This window comes from Neopelma chrysocephalum, unplaced genomic scaffold (genome assembly GCF_003984885.1).
Source record: "Neopelma chrysocephalum unplaced genomic scaffold, ASM398488v2 Primary Assembly neopelma1_97116, whole genome shotgun sequence".
In the NCBI taxonomy this organism is placed as follows: domain Eukaryota; kingdom Metazoa; phylum Chordata; class Aves; order Passeriformes; family Pipridae; genus Neopelma; species Neopelma chrysocephalum.
Genome location: NW_020925758.1, coordinates 3,480,367 through 3,501,286, shown reverse-complemented (window position 1 = coordinate 3,501,286; position 20,920 = coordinate 3,480,367). Strand labels below are relative to the sequence as shown.

At 48.6% G+C, this 20,920-nt stretch overlaps 1 protein-coding gene across 1 annotated transcript; it reads right to left on the bottom strand.

Moving 5' to 3' along the window:
* Nucleotides 1-258: 258 nt before the first annotated feature.
* LOC113961351 (tetraspanin-36-like) lies at nucleotides 259-19,236 on the bottom strand. The gene is made up of 7 exons (XM_027671641.1): nucleotides 19,100-19,236; nucleotides 5,469-5,660; nucleotides 4,808-4,882; nucleotides 4,308-4,403; nucleotides 3,557-3,709; nucleotides 2,548-2,631; nucleotides 259-1,690 (listed from the first exon to the last, which is right to left on the bottom strand). The coding sequence occupies exons 1-7, from the start codon at nucleotides 19,157-19,159 to the stop codon at nucleotides 1,604-1,606; spliced, it is 747 nt and encodes a 248-aa protein (XP_027527442.1). The 5' UTR covers nucleotides 19,160-19,236; the 3' UTR covers nucleotides 259-1,603.
* Between the last annotated feature and the right edge of the window lie 1,684 nt (nucleotides 19,237-20,920).

Here is a 20,920-nt window from a genome sequence, read left to right as displayed (position 1 = left end):
GGGAAGGGAGGCGGGATGGCTGAGGGGAGCAGGGAAGGGAGGCGGGATGGCTGAGGGGAGCAGGGAAGGGAGGCGGGATGGCTGAGGGGAGCAGGGAAGGGAGTGGGATGGCTGAGGGGAGCAGGGAAGGGAGGCGGGATGGCTGAGGGGAGCAGGGAAGGGAGGCGGGATGGCTCCGGCAGCCGTGACGGGCGCCAGCTCCGGTTGCGCCCCAGAGACCTTCTCCCCCCGCCAGGAACCAAAAAAAAACCCGCCACATTTTTTACTTGATTACACAAATTCAGTTTATTTCGGCATTCAACAGAAAAGTAAGCCCTCAATAACAATTAAGTCAGTTTTCAGCATATACATGGTCTGTTTCCCATAGAACAACATCGCCCGTTGCTTTTTTTCTTTCTCGGGGTAGGGATGGAGATAATAGACTTACCCCGAACTAATTTTTTCTAATTAGCTACAAATATAAAGGTTTATTGGTAAGGACAGGCTGCTTATCTCTCCAAGGGAAAAAAAAAAGGCAAAAATTGTGTTGCTTTTCCACAATTCCCTGATACAGAACAGCTGGTAGTTCCCGCCCTCCCCAAATCCTGAAGAGCTGATGAACAGATTAACATAGAAACAAGTTAAAGAAGGAACACCTTAAAGCAAGGACCATGTTAAATCCACGCAGTGACCGCATCCAGCAGAATTAAGGAGAAAGGAAAATGTGCGAATGCAGAGCTACAGCAGGTTATCAAAACTGCTCTGTAAAATAATGCATCTTTTAAACATTTTCTAGTGGAGAAAGGTGGTCAAAGCTTCCATGGGGCAGTGAAGGCAGCACTAGCCCCTCCAGCAGTCCCATCTACACAGCCACGTGGAGAAAACATGTCCTGTGACTCCCATCTTCCATGCTGGATTCATCCCCTAACTCTTGGCAACTCCCACATGAAACGGACTGACACGGTCTGTCTTTGTGTAGGCAAACCATAACAGCATCAGTAAAAGGAGGTAAAAAATTTTTTTAATGTCAATAATTAAGAAATAGATAAAAAATAAGGCAAACAGAGATGTTCTGAGCCCAGAAGCTCAAAACACACATCCCCTCCTTACCTGGGGTTGTTCACATTTGATAGCTGCTTCAAAAAACAACCCAAATGTCTGTTCTAGACTTTAAACACAGGGTTGTCTTGCACTAACAGCCTCTGCAGTAAACAGCATTACAACAAATGACCATAAGAAAGAGGGGAAAAAACCCAAAAACAAACTGCACAACTGTACAGATATAGAGAAAACATATTACAAATCCCCATGTTTATGAAAAATATTTAAGCCTGGCGTTCTAAAGTTTCTTTTGCTGTTTAAACCTCGCCAGGGGAATGATCAGAGGTTTGTGAAGATAACTGAAACCCCTCCTGCAGTCTCCACCAGTTTAGTGATTAAAAATGTAAAGTTTCTGCTGCACGTTTCTGTTTTCAGGGCAGAGGGAAGAAGGGCAGAAGAACATTTCTTTCTGGAGTCTGTAATACCATCTGGTGCTATCTGAAGTCACAAATCCAAGCTGTGGTATGGTCACGAGTCTATTTTATCATCAGGAAGCAAAAGAAAAATTGATCTTTGCCGTTTATTAAGCAAACACCCCTGAGTAAAGAGGCTGGTATCCACTTTCTTCTTTCTTGCAAGTCAGCACACAGACACTCAGCATGCCAAAGAACTGGAAAGAGAGAGTGCCCAAGAGATTTAGTGCTGTGTTTGTTGTTTCAGTCACCAAACTCAACACCTGTATATTAGAGGACTCCATCGTACTGAAAAAACACTTAGAAATACATCTACAGAAAGTGGCATTTTTGCATATCAATTTCCAAGTAATAGTTCCATCTCAACATTTTCCTCCCTGGTTCCCCCCATTAATTTATATGTCCACATTAATTCCTAGTTATCTTTCAGTGAAAGCCTGGGGTTATTCTGGACTTAAAATGAGTTCTGCAAAGTATTTAAGCATGCATTTGGACAAGGGCATGGAGTGACAGCACAAAGAGGAATGGCTTCCCACTGCCAGAGGGCAGGGCCATTTTGAAACACATTCAAACCACAGCTTCCCATACAAGGTAGATTCACTGCTACAGATGGGACATTGGGAAGGAATTCCTGGCTGTGAGGGTGGTGAGGCCCTGGCACAGTTGTGTTGTGCTGCCCTGTCCCTGGAAGTGTTGAAGGCCAGGTTGGATGGGGCTTGGAGCAACCTGGTCTAGTGGAAGGTGCCCCTGACCATGGCAGGGGCTGGAACTGGAAGATCTTTAAGATCTTCCAACCCAACCCATTCTATGGTACTACAATAAAATGGATTCTCCATTGACCTGCCATCCCAAATCCCCTACTATCTTTTTGGATCCCTCCCCTCATTGTTAGGCAGATGGAATGGAGACAACTGGAAACACAAGTGGGGAACAGAGGACCGAGTCTTACTTCAGAGCCAGAAAAAAGGCTGATGGGACATGGCAGAAGAAAAAGCCCTGAGATCAAAGGGCAGGCAGTACTGTTTTCCATGAGGGAGGAGGCAGAAACATTTACCTTTACAATGGCGAACCCCAGGATCACGAGCATGGCATAGCTGATAACGCTCTGCAGCCCAGACTCCAGCTCCTCAGCACAGCCCTGCCAGGAAAGAGAGAGGTGAAAACCTATCAAATGATGTTAATTCAGCTGGACTTTTTTCTTTCTTTTCCTCCCCAACCCCTTAAAGGAAGCAAGGCCTGCCTAACCAACCACTGCAGACCCGAGGGACTCCGTTCTTGCCTTCCAGACCTGATGGCTTGAGGAGAAGCACTGACAAATCGCAATCCACTGACATTTGCTGCTTCCCAATCTTCTCTAGCTCAGGTCACTTAGGGAAGTACCCAAAACTCAAAGACAGGAAGACCAGCAATGGTATCTATAAAACTCAACCTAGGGGCTTTTCTCCGGACTGAAAACCCTGCTATGGAGTTCATGGAATCACAGAATGGTTTGGGTTCGAAGGGACCTTAAAGATCATCCTGTTCCAACCCCCTGCCATGGGCAGGGGCACCTTCCACTATTCCAGGTTGCTCCAACCCCATCCAACCTGGCCTTGGACACTCCCAGGGATGGGGCAGCCACAGCTTCTCTGGGCAACCTGTGCCAGTGTTTCACCACCCTCACTGTAAAAAACTTCATCCTTATATCTAATATAAATTGATCCTCTTTTAGTTTAAAACCATCACCCCTTGTCCTATCACAACAGGCCCTGCTAAAATGTTTGATCCCATCTTCTTTACAGGCACTTTCTAGGCATGGGAAGGGGCTCCAAGGTCTCCCTGGAGCCTTCTCTTCTCCAGGCTGAACACCCCTAGCTCTCCCAGCCTGCCTCCACCATGGAAGTGCTCCAGCCCTTGGAACATCTTCATCCTCCAGATTCAGCATGGTCAATCCTACACGAGTCTCCTCCCCTGGCCCAGATAGCTGTGGGCATATCCCTAAAGCCTGACGTGCTTTCCTCCATGGTTCCTGCTGGCTGAGAGTGATCATGGCCCAGCAGTGACCCCGAGCCCCTCATCCTCACCCGGGTGTTGAGCTCCTGTGGCTGATCCAGATGCCCTGTGCAGTTCTTCACATCCTGCTGGCAGCAGCTCAGAGGGACACTGTTGTTCCCAGTGGAATTAAACCATTGTGTGGTCGTCCAGTCACTGTAGTTCTTCACCCCACAGCAGTGAAGCTGCCAAACACAAGGCAGTTACAGGGATGTATGAATATATGTATTACACTTATTCATATATATTATATATATATATGAAGGTTCATGTTGAGTTAAACCTCTCTTAGGCACAGTGGGCCAGAGGTGCCCTTTGTATGCTGCAGATTTACAAGCAGCAGTGCTTCAGGAAAACAATCACAAATACAATAAATCAACCTCCTTTCATACATCGTTACATCCTTCATGATTTACTCTTTGTGAAAGCTCCAATATGAAAGTGACAAGTTGCAGGACAGAGTCTTCCGTCACCTTTCTGTTTCGTGGGGCAGTGTTCTCAGCAGCAGTTCCTCATTTGTACTGCTTATTTGGCCTGATCCAAATGCCACTCCTTCAACACAATCATTCACCGCGTGAACTTCACACCAGGAGCCTGAAAACACCACCTCTGCAAAGTGGGGAGCACCCTCAGCTGCCTTGGATAACCAGATGCTAAACACAGCCAAGTTCCAGGATACCACCACAGACATCTCCTCCCCTCCTTTTCCAGCCTGAATTCCTTCTTTAGGACCCAACTGTTCTTTTCCAAGTAACTCCCAGGACAATTTAAATACTTTCTTACCTGTTCCTGCAAGTAATCCACAACTGTAGACTCTGGGTTTTTCCCATCATACTGCTCAAAGACCGAGCGCATCGTGCCTTGCACGTCAGTTTTTACCTATTTAAAGAAGGAAAAAAATATGCAGATGGTTTTAACGTGAGCCATAAGAGTTTTATCTGGCGGAAAACGCAAAAGATCTGTGTCCCAACAAGAACAAATACCAAGCTATGTGGATAATATTCAGGTAACACTGAACCAGAATCATATTTTGTCTCCCCTGCTGGATGAGCCCTCCTTTGCGAGCATCAATAACTGTTTAATCCAACTGAGAGACTGATGTGATGCCTGCCAGGTACTTTATGTATTCACCACAATCCCAAAAAAGACACCCCCATTTCCACTTGCTCTGCAGGTTGCAGGATAGGGGATGAAGTACAAGAAAACTGGATATATTAAAAATGATATAAAAATGCAAGATCTTTACTTTTAGGTTGGGACAGAGATGCTAATTCTTTGCTTACCTTTTCCCTGTAAACAAATCCCAGGACAAAAGCAGATACCTCTGCAATAAAGATAACCAGGATAATGGCCAAGAACTGCAAATACAAAAGAGAGACCGTAAGGAAGAATTCCACAGCACTCGAATTCAACTGCACATTACACTTCATATTAATTTATAGCAGTAAGTTATTGTTATCTGTTGTGGCCTCTACAACCAAAGTAGTTTACAGAAAATAATTTAGAACAGAAGAAGCTGTTGCTGCCCCTGGATCCCTGGAATTGTCCAAGGCCAGGTTGGACGGGGGCTTGGAGCAACCTGGTCTAGTGGAAGGTGTCCCTGCCCATGGCAGGAGGGGTGGAACAGGATATTTAAGGCCCCTTCCAACCCAAACCTTCTCAAAACTCAGTGCTTTCCAGACTCCTCTTCATCAGAGGCAGAGCCATGAGACTGTCCACGGCAGGGGGTATTGGTGTCACTAATAATTCAGGCTGTGCCTCACTCACCATCAGTCAGTGTGTCACAGTGACACACAACTCACGCAAACGAGCAGTGCTTCGGTGATGTACATCCTAATAATGTTTCACTTTCTGTTTCGTGCATCCCAAGGTTCAGCCTAGCACCTCCCGCACTGTGCAGCAGCGCGAAGAAGAAGAAGACACTCAAGAACATGCAACACTCACCAGCCCCAGACCAACTCGAGACTCCCGGAACGTGGCGCAGCAGCCGATGAGCCCAATGACGAACATCACCACGGCCACGCAGATGATGATCACGGCGGGCAGCACGGCGTACTTGTCCTGCAGGAAGTTGTCATAGCTCTTGTAGGTGTTAATGACGTACGCCCCGACATAGCTCAGACCCGCTGCTGCCGCCTGAAACGCGAGGGAAGAAAGTTATTAGCTGGTTTTTTTGTTAAGCATCTGCCCAGGAAGGTAAACACGCACCGTTCTGTAACAGTGCAATTAATATTGCAGCTTTAGAAGTAGTGACTACAGTGTGAAAAGAACCAGAAGGAAAAACAATGCTGCGTCTGAAACTACTAACCAAACTAGGTACCCATTCAAAACTTGAACACAGAGAAGACAAAATTCACTGGATCGCTCATCTGCTTAATAAGGCACCTCTTTAGCCAAGCTGAAATGCTGGAGTCCATCAACACATATCAGACAGTGTTCCTGCAGAAGGCCAAGCTCAAACTGCCTACCCAAGTGCGGCAAAGGTCCCTCACTTGGCACCCTTTTGGGTGAGTGAATCCACAGGAGACAGACTTTGTCCACGCAGAGCTCTCTTGTAACTTTATTACTCCATTTTTATACAGAAGAAGGGCCTGAGCTATCAAGCCAGGCCAGGTGTTACTTATCTCCACACATTCCACACAGACACTCCCGTGGCTTCCTTCAGCCACAAAGAACAATCATGCTTCAAGCAGCTTTCCAGCTTGACCTTGCGATTCTTTTCACACACACACTAATCTCAGCTCTGGCTCGCTCAGGACCACAATATTTTTGCTTTAATGTTTTCTTCTTCTTCTTCTATCATCTAGGTGGCTGGTGTTGTCTTGTTGCTACTACAGCCAAGGTCACCTACATCTCACCCTAAGCTGCATTTGCAGGAATCAACTTACAGGATCACAGAATACAGAATCATTTTGGTTGGAAAAGCATTCCAAGACCATCAAGTCCAACCTGTGCCCGATCCCCACCCTGTCACCCAGCCCCACTGAGTGCCACATCCAGGCATTCCTTGGACACCTTCAGGGGGATGTGTTGTGGATTTGGGGCTTTTTTTTTTTTTTTCCTGAGAAAAATTCATCCCTCCCACTCTGTCAACAGCATTAACCACTAAGGCGAACCACTGGTCTCAGCAAAACATGGTCCCTCCTTTTCCTGCAGGAAACAGATTTCTGCAGCCTCTAAATTAATCTCTCCCTCAGAAGGATGTTTTGCTGATTGAGGCCAATGCACACTAGTGACACCCTGGAAACTGAAGACTTTTGTCTACAGTGCAGGCCTGGAAATAATACTGAATGACAAGGTTTGGCAAGGCATGGCCGAGTCTATGGCATAAAAAACCTCTCAAGAGTTAGGAAAGCTCATCTACCCTCTATAATCCTGCAGCACAAGTAAAATGAAGCACCATCCATATTCACACTCTGGAAACTTGAGGGAAACCAGTCTGTTTTCAACAGGCCACAGCAGAATTTCATCATCCAGCTCTGGAAGAGTTCATTACTTCCCCAGCACTGTACCTTTTAATTAAATCAAACACTCCTCATGCTGGAGCTAGGACTAATTCCCTTACCTTGTTTAGCTCTTTCCCCTCCAGCCTAGTCTCTTGCCTGCCCTTCAATTATCTCCAAGTGCAGGACCATCCTTTGTTTCAGACAGCTCTCATCCCACCACTGTTGCATTCCTGGGTGATGCCTGTACCTCAGAATTACTGGGATCATATGCACCAAGTGTTGAAAACAGGATCAAACCAACCCTTAGTGACATTTAGTACATGCCATGCAAGATCCTGCTGTGCTGGGGCTCATGCAGGTCACCTACAAAGAATATCAGGAAAAGGAATACGATCACCAGTTCTCAGGGGGGTTTTGTTTTTCTTCTCCACATGCACTGGGTTTTCAAGTGGTGCTAATGATTAAAGCAGTTCCTAAAGTTTCCTCTCACTGAGGAAAATCTTTCCCATTTCCCTGTCTGCAGGTGTAGAGCAACCCAGGCTTCTTCCTCCCACCCCTTTTTAGGGATGCAGGGAAAGGGTGACACCACTTTACCTCAAAAGGCAGCCTTCTCACTTCACCAGAGGAGTGAGGTGTCCAGGAGGAGCAGCCTCAGCTTCTCCTCCTTCAACACCGTGTTCCTGAACTCAAAAGTGGCAGCAGCACTAAAGTTGGGGCTGGGGACACAGCACCTCCATCCTGCTTGGCCTTCAATTGCACAAAAAGAGCAACGTGTATCCTGTATTTCTGGCCTGGAAGGCTGGATGCACATCCACCTATTCTCTGTTCTGAATTAGCACCATCTGGGCAAGGACAGCCACAGAGAAGGAGGCAAAGTTGCTTCTCCGGGCAACCTGTGCCAGGGCTTCACCAGCCTCACAGCCAAGAATTCCTTCCCAATATCCCATCTAACCCTGCCCTCTGGCAGTGGGAGGCCATTGCCCCTTGTCCTGTCACTCCAGGCCCTTGTCTCAAGTCCCTCTCCAGCTCTCCTGGAGCCCCTTTAGGCCCTGGAAGGGGCTCTCAGGTCTCCCTGGAGCCTTCTCCTCCAGGTGAACCCCCCCAGCTCTCCCAGCCTGGCTCCAGAGCAGAGGGGCTCCAGCCCTCGGAGCATCTCCGTGGCCTCCTCTGGACTCTCTCCAGCAGCTCCACAACCTGGGCCCCCAGAGCTCCTCCACCATGATCGCAGACACAACATGGTGATGCTTCCAGCCACTGTGCTTGTACCCCAAAATCACAGGAAAGGCAGCACAGACTGAACAGCTGTGGTACAAAATGGCATAAACAATGTTTTTGGCAAGTAAATCAGTCATCTGCATTCGGGAGCAATGTCATGTCAAAAGGTGCACAACTAAACTGCCTTGTGACTTAGTGAATGAGTAAAAATGTAGAGTGTTCATCTTCAGAGAATGGACAGCCCTGTTCTTCCCCAAACCTCTGGTCCCGGCCTCCACAAGTAGTTTTGTACTTATAAAGACAGTTTCCTCCATAATTTAATCTTCCTATAGGGCGTATGACAGAAAATAATCCCCCAGTATTTTCATTATCCATCTGCAAGCGATTCAGACAACAGACACATCCTTCATCTCTCACTCATACCCCCCGTTTTCTACCCATTTCCAGTGTGCTCAACACGCAGTGCAAAGGAAGCAGCACAGGAAATGCTAAAGACAGACCAACTGTGGGGAACTAAGAAAAACCATACTGCAAGTAAAGGGCTACCACAAATTAAAAAAAAAAATAGATTGTGAAGCCAATTCATGGAAGTCCCCTAAAGCCAGAACTAGCAAAGCTCCACGACAGCAATCAAACATCACGGGGTCCAGCGTTGAGTTCAAGGACATCAAATATAAAGCACTTTCACAGCAGGTTTTATTGCAGTACTCAGGACTGCCTGGTTTCTACCCAGAGACAAAACACAGCCAGCAAGAGGTCTATTTTGATTTCCAAACTTCTGCTTCCAAGCAGAAAAAGGAAGTGGGCTCAGGTAAAAACAGAAGTCTTTGGGTAAAGATGTGACTTAACAGCAAGCTGACATTTTGCCCCACAAACTGAGGTACAGCCACAACTTCACCTCTGGTTTTTAATTCAAAGTGAAGAACTCTGAAGAGCAGGGTCACTCAGGAGTGGAAGGTATCGCCGATAATGATCTGTTCCCTGACTTATTTTTGCAGATAAGTCCCAGAGACAAACTTTGAAACCAAAGATGAAAAATATGTCGGAACGTTAAGTCAGAACTCTCTCCTCAAGCCTTCCCAGTACTTAAGGCAGGTTCAAAATCTTGTAGAGGGTTTTTTCACCTCAACATCACAAAATCTTCAGCCCAATCCTAGATCTAAGAGGAAGCTTCTCTAGAAGAGAAGTACAACAAATGTCCATTGTGCTGCTGAAGATAGACCTTGACTGAAAATTGTTAAGCATCTGCCCAGGAAAGTACACCAGATTAAACAGGTTTCTGTTGGATCTCAAGAAAAAAAAAAACCAAAACAATCTCACAAACACAAAGGCCAGTTTGAGCAGCTACTTTTGAGGAGGAAGAGATCAAATACCTCCTTCTTTATGATTAGTCAAACACATTTTCAAACAAAATTATGTCCAAGGCTGCCATGATTACTCCAAGAAATTCACACCAGAAATTGTTATTGTTCTTCACAATTGTTGTTACTGTCCTGCTTGGAGGCTGTGTTTCAGAGGAGTTCAGTGCAGAGGAGGATCACACACTGCAGGGGTGAGGCTCAGCCCAGGGCAGCCAAGGAGTGACGCAGCGCGGGAGCGGGAGAACCAGTTGCCCTGGTCCACCAACGGCAAGCAGGACACCCAGACCTGACCCCTTCCTCCCCAGACTGCCCCAGCTGACTCATCAGGGAGCCCAGAAACGCTGCTGGTGCTTGGTTACAACGCTGGTGACTCCCCTGAGACAAGATGAAGGGAGGGGGCGAGTGGAAATTTTGCAGGAAACCCCCTTTCCACAGCTGAGCGGCAAAGCTGCGGCCGCCCCTGCTGCCTCACCCACCACAGCTCCCACCCTTCAGGGACCTAACACCAGGATTTCTGATACCCCATGCCCTTGACAGAAAGCAGAGGAACTATTTCAGTGAGAAAAACGGACTCCTTGGGGCTGAGAGAAAAGAAAGCAAAGCCGTAGCAACCAGGTTTTCCCAGGCTGGTGCTTGGGCAGGACTTGGGCTGGCCACGCTGACTTCACACACCTTTTCCATACTCAACCCAGCCAGCATACACAGGTGTATATATACAACAACCTGGAGCTTTGTCCAGCCACCTAATGCACAAACAGAATATTCAATCTCCCCCATGAAACAGAATGGGACAGGATGATTATGAGAAGTCTGGGCTGTCTCACTGATACAGAACAGGACAGCCACTGGAAAATAGTAGATTTTATATATATTTAAAGTACAACAAGACTTTTGCTTTGTGTTCCACTGTTTTTACGTGCTGATGACCATAAGCCCCTGCCTTTCTAGAGACTTATGGCCATGCAAATAAGTCACAACACCTTATCACTGTCACAGTCATAGAAGGGGCCCCTCAAAATTCCCTCTGAAATAGAAAAAATATTTATATATATTTATATATATAAAATTTGCATCTCTCAGTCAGGCAGAACAGATACTTTTCCACTTTCCCTTATTTGCTTTAATAAGCCAAACGTATGTGATGGTTGAGAACAGAGGTTTGTTTGCAGCTATCAGCACAGGCCTCTTTGTCCCCTGCCAAACCCAGATAAAATACAGCAAAGGGGCCAAACTACTAACCATGAAACTAAAATGCAGTGTCTGTTGGTTGGAGGTTTTGTGTTTTTTTTTTAAAAGTTTCTCCCACCATCTTCCTATTTCAGAGTGTTGATTCTACGACTTGGTCTGTTACTGTGGACAAGTATAAGGGTTCCTTTTTAAAAGACTGGTCAGTTAAAAATGCAGAGTAACAAAGCTGAAAGGGTAAAAGGAGAAGCTTAAGAACGGCGTAAATTCCAAATTCACCCTGCGCGTCCAGCAAGATGCAGCCTCTACACAGTAAAAAATTGAGGCCGTGAGACTTTTCCCCAGACATCAAACGGGACTTTCCCAGCCCCAGCACAAGACTCGGGCTGGTTTGACTTTGTCACATGTCATTAACTTTGTACAGGCAAACCCAGACAAGATAAATACTACCATTTATCCTGAAACAGTAATACCAGTTGCCTTCTGCCGCAGACTACTACACATGCATACTGGGAGAGCTACGAATATCCACAAAAACCCTTTCCAAACCACTCCCTTCTAATTCTTCACTCCACAGTCAGCTCATGGAGGTGTTTGAGGTAATTTTAAGGCTTGAAAACTGCTTTTTCCAGCAGTGTCTTTGCATAGCAGTGATTTGAGTAGGGCACCTCACCCAATGCAACATCTGATGCTGATGTTTTGCTTTCCCATCCAACACCTACGTTCACTGGGATGCTATCACCTTTTCAGCAGTTTTTATGTGCCACAGGACAGAATGGGATATCATCTCCAATTATTACTTTGCCAAGTGTTTTCCTCTACTGTGCTGCTCCCACGCCTACTATATCAAGAACTGAATACCAGCAACACTGGTCTCAGTTACAGCTCCCCATCCCCTCCTCATTGCAGAAGACACTCCATATCTTTGGGTTTGGGGTTTTTTTTCTGTGTACAAAAAGCGTTTTTTATTTACCTTGACAGGTAAATCCTCTGCTCAAAAGGGTTTGTACATTTCCTCCATAAATAACGTATTTTATTACCCCACAGCCAGGTTGCATGACAAGGGGAATTACTTTCTGGCTCCCTTGCTGCTTTGTTGTGCTACAAGATTTATTCTCCCCATTCACCATGAGATTTTCAAGTTCTCCATGGCTGCTGCACTACTCCATTCCCACAGAGGAAACAGGTGTTCTTTCCACAGACTGACTTCAGGGGAACACAAAGGTACTGGGCACGCCTGAGAAAACCTTCCTCACTTTATGCTCACTTCAACCACTTCACAGCTCCTGTTTGAAACTCCTCTGAGCCCACACAGACCATGCAGCTCCCCAGACCTGGAGGTCTCCCTTGGCCTGAAACAAAGCTGTTTTCTCCCCAGCAATTAGGTCAACCCCAGCTCAGCACTGCCCATTCCACTGGCACAGATTCCTCTCCCTTCTCCCGTTCCGGATTTAACGCTCTGCCAGCTGGAATGCACCTCCTGGCCTCAGCTACCATTTCCTACCCTGCTTATGGTAATAATTTCTCCGAATGGTCAATCAGTTATTGCCACACTTGTGTTCTCTGGCCTCCCCCAGGACAGCGTGTGACCCTCCCTCCACCTGCACGAGGCAGGCTCTGGAGTGTGTCCGTCAGACACTGCCCAGGAGGGGATGGACCCACCTATGCTGCAGCTCCTGGTCACACACCCCTCACGGACACTGCTTGACAGGCAGGACATGCACCAGTGCAGGGCAAGCTCACAGAAGGGCTGGAGTGGCAGAGACTGCTGGCGATCAACTGGTCCAAGCCCCTGCTCCAGCAGGGCCATCCAGAGCTGGCTGCTGAGGACCAGGTCCAGATGGCTTCTGGCTGTCTCCAAGGATGGAGACTCCACCACCTTTCTGGGCAGCCTGTGTCCCCTGCTCAGGTCACCCTCACAATGCAAAAGGGTTTGCTGATGTCCAGAGGGGCCCTCCCACACTCCAGTTTGTGCCCACTGCCTCTGGTCCTGTCACTGGGCACCAGAGAGAAGAGCTAAAACAGCATCATCTGGGCAAGGACAGCCGTGGAGAAAAGCTCTGGGTAACCTGTGCCAGGGCCTCACCACCCTCACAGACAACAATTCCTTACCAATATCCCATCTAACCCTGCCCTCTGGCAGTGGGAAGCCATTCCCCCTTGTCCTGTCACTCCATCCCTTGTCTCAAGTCCCTCTTCAGCTCTCCTGGAGCCCCTTTAGGCCCTGCAAGGGGCTCTCAGCTCTCCCTGCAGCCTTCTCTTCTCCAGGTGAACCCCCCCAGCTCTCCCAGCCTGGCTCCAGAGCAGAGGGGCTCCAGCCCTCAGAGCATCTCCGTGGCCTCCTCTGGACTTGCTGCAGCAGCTCCCCGTCCTTGTGATGTTGGACCCCAGAGCTGGAGGCAGGATGGGGTCTCACACCAGTTCACATACTTGCTGTGTTCCCTCAGACCCTCGAGTTGTGAAAACACCGATTCACAAAACAATAAAAAATACTGCACTGGGCAAGTTGGCTCTGGATTGGAGCAAAGAGCATCAAAGCTACAAGCCCCTCCCAAGTCGCCCTCAATCTCCAGCAGCACCAAGAGCTCCGGGAGAGAACTCCCACTGATCCTGTGCCAGTCCTTACCCACCAGTTAAAACCTTCATACCACGGTCTCCTCACATGATGTACAGAGATGGGACATAACCAAGGCAACTGTTCTGAGACACAAAGCCATGGGAGACTCTTCAAAGCATGTTATACCTAAATATTCATCATATGGGACATGTTTCAGCCTTTCTTCAAAACTCACCTTGGGGCTGCTCCGTGGGTACAGTGGGAAGTGCTTGCTTTTCCCTTCTCTTCCTCAAATGAAAACAATGAGGAGCAGCCAAAATGTCCTGACAACCTGTATCTCCCTTTTCAGGAGAAAAAAACCCTCCAAACTTAACCCAACATTTACTTGCAGTTTTTACATGCTGCAAACGCACACTCAGGAGTGGACTTTGGGTTTAGTGAGCTTGTTTGCAAGCTATATTAAATAAATGTTCTCCTTAAGAGTTGTCCTAGCACATCTTCCTCTGTTCCCCAAGCCTAATTTCAGGGTTATTTTCCCATCCCTAAAAGCCAGCATGTACCCTACAAAGCATAAAGGGTGGGATGTCCTCATGGAGACACGGCACACCTCTACAAAGCAGGGAATCCTGCTCAAATCCTACAACTTCTAATGCTTAAATCCCTACCTCGGGGTCAGGGTGCTGCTGCTGATCACCATCACAGAGCACCACACACCTCTGAGGACAACAGGACCACGACAAGGAGAAAGCAGCACCAGCCTTTTTACTTGTATTCTCCCAAAATACAGTGGGCACAAGCTTGCTGTAACTCCAGCGGAGCATGGATGGATTTATCAGCCAGTGCCAGGCTGGTTTGGATTTGACCAGCCTGTTTGGACACAGAACACCCTCTAGGTCAATATTTAACCTCAGAACCACCCTAGTTTCTCAACCAGCTGTTCCAGGCTCAGAAACCAGATGACTAAACCAAAGGTGCACCTAAATCACAGTGAAGCTAATCCTGAAGCCCAGGGAAAAGTCTAGGAGCCAGTGACAGGGAAGATGCCTCTAATCCACCCTGAAATAGTGCCTGTCATCCAGCTGGGAGGGAAGGGATGAGGACAGCAGGGCCATGTGGCTGCTGTGCGCCTCCTCCTTTAAGGAAAAGTGCAGGCTGGGATTCTCCTGATGCAAAGAGACCCTGCCAGCTCCACAGTGAAGCTTGACAACGCTTTCGGGGAAAAGGAAGGAAGGACTCCGTTCATATCATCTACAGCAGAGCTGCTTTCTGTTCCCCCTCAACAAAGTGTCCTCCAGCAGGTCCTTCCACAGCCTCAGGGACCTCTGGGGACAGTCCCACTGAGCTTATTCCTCAGAATCCACATCACCATCCCGACACTTGCCCTGTCCTGACCACAGAGCACCAGCTCCTCGTTTTCATTTTGTCCGTGAGGCCCCTACGCGCACAGCAAAGCAGATTTTCCTGGAAGTCAGCGCAGTTCCGCTTCCTGATTTTGGGCAAAATAGTTTAAAACAAGGAGGAACTTTACCCTTTCAAGGCACACTCAAGAGGATCACCCCAAAGTGCCCGGACCCTGTAAGAAAGCCCTGACATCAGCCCTGTCCTGTGACCACTCTGGATCACGTGGCTGTTCTTCCACCACAGTTCAGCAACGAGGTAGAAACCATAGAATGGTTTGGGTTGGAAGGGACCTTAAAGATCACCCTGTTCCAACCGTCAATGCTTTCCCCTTCCTACCCAACACTCCTTGTGCTGGGTCAAAACATCCCTCTCAGCCCTGGGGAGAAGCTCCATCAGAGGAGCAGAAAGAAGGAATCTAGAGGGGAAGCTTGGTCCTGAGCCCTTTCAGAAGTCAATGAACAAACCAGTTTCACTCACTGGATGTACCAAAAGGAAACAAACTCATCGCAGTTCTTGGTTAAGCAGCTTTTTCCACCATGGACGCTGCTCCCGCAGCTCTCCCATCTCTCTGCCAGTATCACAGGGAGTGTTAAAACCCAGCAGAGCTGCCTGTCCCCCACTGTCATGTACAGAAGGCAGCTCCAGGCAGGATTAAGGATTTGCCTAAGAACAGATGGAAGAAAGGTGAGAAACAGGTCACAGACACCCAAGACCTCTCATGATTCCTTGGAGAATACCCCCACCTCTAACAGTGAAGGTGGAGCACCAATAATCTCCAACACAACCTTTGCTTTTCACTACATTTTTCATCTCATTGAGGGATTAAACTTTCCCTTCCTTCCCCCCTTTTTTTTTATTTTTTTCCTCTCTCTGACGGGGGCTTCACAGCAAGCATTCCCAAACCACCCATCAACGGCACGAGTGATTTCAAACCATTTATATACGCAGGAACTTTTTGTTATGGGTAAGCTTATCCCTCCCCATTACTAAAAATTAATTAAAAGTGATACCACAGCAATATTGTGATTGCTTGAGCAACCTGGTCTACTGGAAGATGCTCCTACGCATGGCAGGGAGGTGGAACTCGATGAGTTTAAGGTCCTTTCCAACCCAAACCATTCTGTGATTCTGTGACGTTATGGAGTCAAATCCCAACCCAGAAACTGTAGTTCTCATCTCTTGGTGGCAAGGAGGCAAAACCCAGCTGCGTCTTCTGGAGAGTCAGTAAAGCTCCTGAATGGCCTGTAATCAGCTCAAATGCACCCTAAGGATGTGTGGGTGTGGAGGGAGCTCGGGATGAGCTGGGGAAATAAGAGTCTGGCTTCATTGCTGACAGGTGGAGAGAGCACTCCCTGTCAGGATCGTGCTCCTGGGCTGCTTCTCCCTGGGGAGTCCTGTTGCTGTCAACAGACCAAATCCTGCTCCCTCCCTGGTCCTGCTAAACCCACCCAGGCAATAACCTATCTTTACCTTCCTCCCTGCTGCTGGGCAAGTGAAGCAGGACTGGGAATGTGCCCACCCTTGGTTAAAAGTGAATGGGAAACCCAGGCAAGCAAGATTTTCACTGCAGGAACAGCTCATGTAGCCTTCTGGTGATGAATCATGGAATATCCTGAGTTGGAAGGGACCCAGAAGGATCATGGAAGTCCACATCCCAGTGCCCAGGACCTCCAGTGGATGCCAAACCCTCTGTGAAGGCAGAGAGGTCTGTTCAGTGACAATGAAGCTGAAGGCGAGCAGGGGCAGGTGCTGGGTTCAGCAGCACAGCTTTAGGGCTGAAGGAGGGGGGTTGAAGGAAAGCACCCTGGGATGGTGTTCAGTTCACATGATACAGAAATTTTGGACCATGAAACTTCCATCTGGTTTCCAGATTCCCAGTTTCTTTCCTTGGACCAGCAAGCGAATGTCAGCATTTCACTTCTCTCCTTCAAAGAGCATCAACACATCCCACCCAGCCAAATCCCCTGGAAAGATATTGCCAGGAACATCTGAGTCTCCTCTGACCCTTCCTCTCCCTCTTTTAGGTTCCATGAGCTAAACCAGCGTGGCCACTCTTCACCTAGAGGAGACAAACACACACCAAAACAACCACGCACTCGGGCCTAATTAATAGGCACTAAAAAGCAAAACAGGAGGTCGACAGAACTCCCACAGCTTGAAGCACCACCAACGGCAACTGTGTAGTTAACAAACCCTTCAGTCAATGCCTTGTTTGGGGGTTATGCACATTTACAGCCTCTCCACCAACGGAATGACCTGCAAATAGGATGCTGAGCCTGGTGTAATGAGAGAACCTCATTTTTTCACCTCATTTAGGGAGCCTCTATTTGTCATTCTGGAAGATCTGACTTTCCTCCCTCCTCCACAACGATAAAGATCAGAAAGCCAAAAGAGGATTTTTTGCCTTTTTAGGATATTCCTAAGTAATAACTTTTGTCAAAGAACCAGATCTGCACCAGCTGCTGAATACGCAGGTGGTGAATTATTTTCCATAATCACTTCCAAGCCGGGCAAGATCTGCAGCATACAATGCCTGGACATGAATTACTCCTTAGAGAAGGGCTCCAAGTTCTTTGCAAATCTTGTGTTTTGATAATCATCTGGAGCCTTGTACTTACAGAGCTCCAACTGCTAGAAATGTTCTGAAGGAGAATAAAAGAATCAGTCCCTCCCTCTCCACCCTCCTAAAACCTGAATTCCAGGTTCTGCTGCTGGAATGTGATTACCACATGTAATGGTGGCAGCAGCATCTAAATGCCACAAACTCTGGGGCTGCCTTGCTCTTCCTTGGATTAAAAAACAACCCAAAGGGCTGGTCTGGGTCACTCCAAACTCAGATGCTACAGACGTGCAGAAGGATAATTGTGATGGTCCAGGGATCCAGATGACCTAATAGCTTCAATCACGATTTGAGAGTTCCCCTACAGCAGAAAAAAAAGCACCAGGGACTTTTCTAGGAGGACATAAGGCTGTTGTTTCATTTTTAAGAAGACAAACAACAATGCTAAGCTGAGTTTCACCTAAGTTGAAGCTCAGGGGCTTTCCACACACAACGAGTGGGATGCTCCAATGTTTCTCCGTGGCTACTAGAAAAACAAAACCCCACACCACAAAACAAATATACGTGGTGAGATCATGCTGCCCGACGTGCAGCAGTAAACACAGCCTGCTGTGCTGTTCGTGCCAGTGGGACAAGAGTTACCTGGAGCACACAGAGCAATAAATGGTGCAGAACTCCATAAAGGAGGCATGGGACGAAGTGGACAAGCTCCTCGTGACAGCCAGCACCAAGTCCCATATTTACAAAACAGGGCAGACCTCACTCAGGGTTTCATTCAAGTAGTATTTCCCCTTTTGCCCTTTCCCCCCCCCCCCTTTTCCATGTAGCTTCTCTGTCTGGGAATGCTCTGGTTCTTCTCTTTAATTCTCCTTTTTCATTTTGCTTTAGAAAAGCCCTCTGCCTTCCCCGTTTCACCCACAGCCAGGGGGGTGCTGCCACGCTGAGCAACTCCCGACCCCTCGCTCCCAGGCTACCACTGGAAGCATCCTTGGCAAAACACCGTTTGGAAAACACTCCGGAGCTACACAGCGGATGCGAACCCCCAAACCACGGCACTGAGACACGCACACGAGGTTCAACAGGGGCCCTGCAACAGCAGCACTCAAGTCCCCAGCTGGCGGCGGCGGTGGTGCGGGGGCTTTCCCAAACTTCCCCACAGAGGAGGAAAAGCCCAAGACTGATAACCAGAAAAACCCCCCTATTTTTCTGCGCAGCCACCCACCCCAAGCCCCGCTGTCGCTGTCACGAGGTGGCCGCGCCACGAGTCCCCGGTGCCGAGACACCCCACCCCACCCCAAAAACCAGCGGGGATTAGGCTACAGAAGTACGCAACTGCACCCTCGGCTTTTTAGCCCTGCTTGTAAGTAATCATCGAGGAAGTGATTCGGAAAGCTAGTAACTGTGCCAGGAACACAGTCGGAACAAAGTTCTCAGCCATTTTCCTCCCCCCAAAAGGCTCCTCGCCCCAAACGTGGAGCGCAGCTCCTGCGTAAATCCCATTGCCCCACAAGGTTCCCCTTGCTCCCGATCACAAAACGAGCTTGAAGATTGCTTTAATTAAAAACGCTAGCAGAAAAACTACTACAATAAAAACATCCCAAGAAAAAAAACAAACTCCGACATAACTAGTTTGTTTTGTTTTGTTTTAGAAACTTCAACCTCTAAATTTTCTTGTTCTTTAAAAATATGTAAGCGGGGTTTCCTACGGAAAAGTACGAGTCACCTGCACACAGGTAAGCTAAACGCCCGGCTAAACTCTGGAAACCCCGGGATCACGGACACGTCCCGCAGCGCCGTCTCCCTCCGCCAGAAACCCCCCCATCACACCCCCCGCATCACCCCCGCGGTACCCAGAAGGCGAGGCTGAGCAGCAGCAGCACGGTCTTGGAGGTGATGACTCCGCAGTCCATGTCGGGAGCAGGTCTGGCTGGGACTGTGAGCGGGACCGGCCGTGGGTTCCCCAGCGGGGCCGCCTCCCAGCCCGTCCCACCGCCCGCCCCAGCCCTGCCCACCCACGGGACGCGTTTCCCCGTGGCCAGCAAGGCACATTTCCAAGCAGGGGGTGGGGAGTGCCGGGAACAAACGTCAAAGCAAATTGTTGTTGACTTTGGAGTTTTGTTTTCTTGTTTGGTTTGTTTGTTTGTTTGTTTGTTTAAACTTCTGCAACTTTTCAGTGTGGTTAAACTTAGCTTCGTGAAGCAGCACGAAGGCTTCCATCAGATCTGCCTTCCAAGATAGCTAACCCACAGCGGAGTGTCTCCCTTCATCCAGCCCTTCCCAGCCTGTCTGGTTTGGCTCTGTTTGAAGCCTGTCCTTTAAATCACATGCTCCACGAACGGAGGGAATATGTGGATAAGTGGTGGGCTTGGCAGTGCTGGGTTAACGACTGGATTCATATCCTGGCCTGATCCCACAGCGTGGTCAGCAGGGGAGGGGGGAATTCTGCCCCTCTGCCCCCTCAGGTGAGACCCCCCTGCAGAGCTGCTCCAGCTCTGGGGAACAACAGCACAGGGACGTGGAGCTGCTGGAGAGTCCAGAGGAGGCCACGGAGATGCTCCGAGGGCTGGAGCCCCTCTGCTCTGGAGCCCCTCTGCTCTGGAGCCAGGCTGGGAGAGCTGGGGGGGGTTCACCTGCAGAAGAGAAGGCTCCAGGCAGACCTGAGAGCCCCTTGCAGTGCCTGAAGGGGCTCCAGGAGAGCTGGAGAGGGACTTGGAAAAGGGATGGAGTGACAAGGGGGAATGGCTTCCCACTGCCAGAGGGCAGGGTTAGATGGGATACTGGGAAGGAATTGCTGTCTGTGAGGGTGGTGAGGCCCTGGCACAGGTTGCCCAGAGAAGCTGTGGCTGCCCCTGGATCCCTGGAAGTGTCCAAGGCCAGGTTGGACATGGCTTGGAGCAAACTGGGGTATAGTGGAAGGTGTCCCTGCCCATGGCAGGGGGGTGGAACTGGATGAGCTTTAAGGTCTCTTCCAACCCAAACCATTCTGGTATTCTGTCACTGTCCAGCACTGGTCTGGACACTCCACAGCACATCCCAGCCGCTGGAATGTGAGGCTGAATAGCCACAGGGAGAAGGATTTTAATTTAGCAAGTGCAGAGGTCTGCAAACGTCACTTTTTTCCCCCCATCAGCCAAGCCTTGTGCTTTTACAAACGAGCTGAAGGTGTGGGACTGGCAGCCAGGGGTTTGTTTTGCAGAGAAGACCTTTGTCAGCCTGAACCGAGCTGAACCCACCTCTCTGCTGGCCTGCAGGATGCAGTGATAACAAGTTTCCTGTCATTGCCCCTTCCTGGCAAAAATAGCTGAGACCCAGTTTCTTTCGGGAGGAGATGGATTTTGGAGGGGATGTGCTGATGTAGCTCTCCAGCAGGAAATCATGGAAATGGAGATTATGGACAGCCTCTGCTGGTAGCCCATGAATTTAAGCCACAGCTGATTCAAAAGGCACCAGAACAGCCCGTGTAGCTGCTGGAAACACAGAAATCCCCACACAGAAAATGGGGTGAAGCTGACCTCCAAAATTAAATTCCTTTAAGAGTAAAGATCAGCATAAAGTCAGACCTTAAGGACTGGCTGACATCTCCTCCTGTCTGCAAGCCTGTCTTTGCCATCATAATTTCCATTACAGCACTAAATATTAACAGAGTGTATAGTTGTGGAGTATTTCTTAAT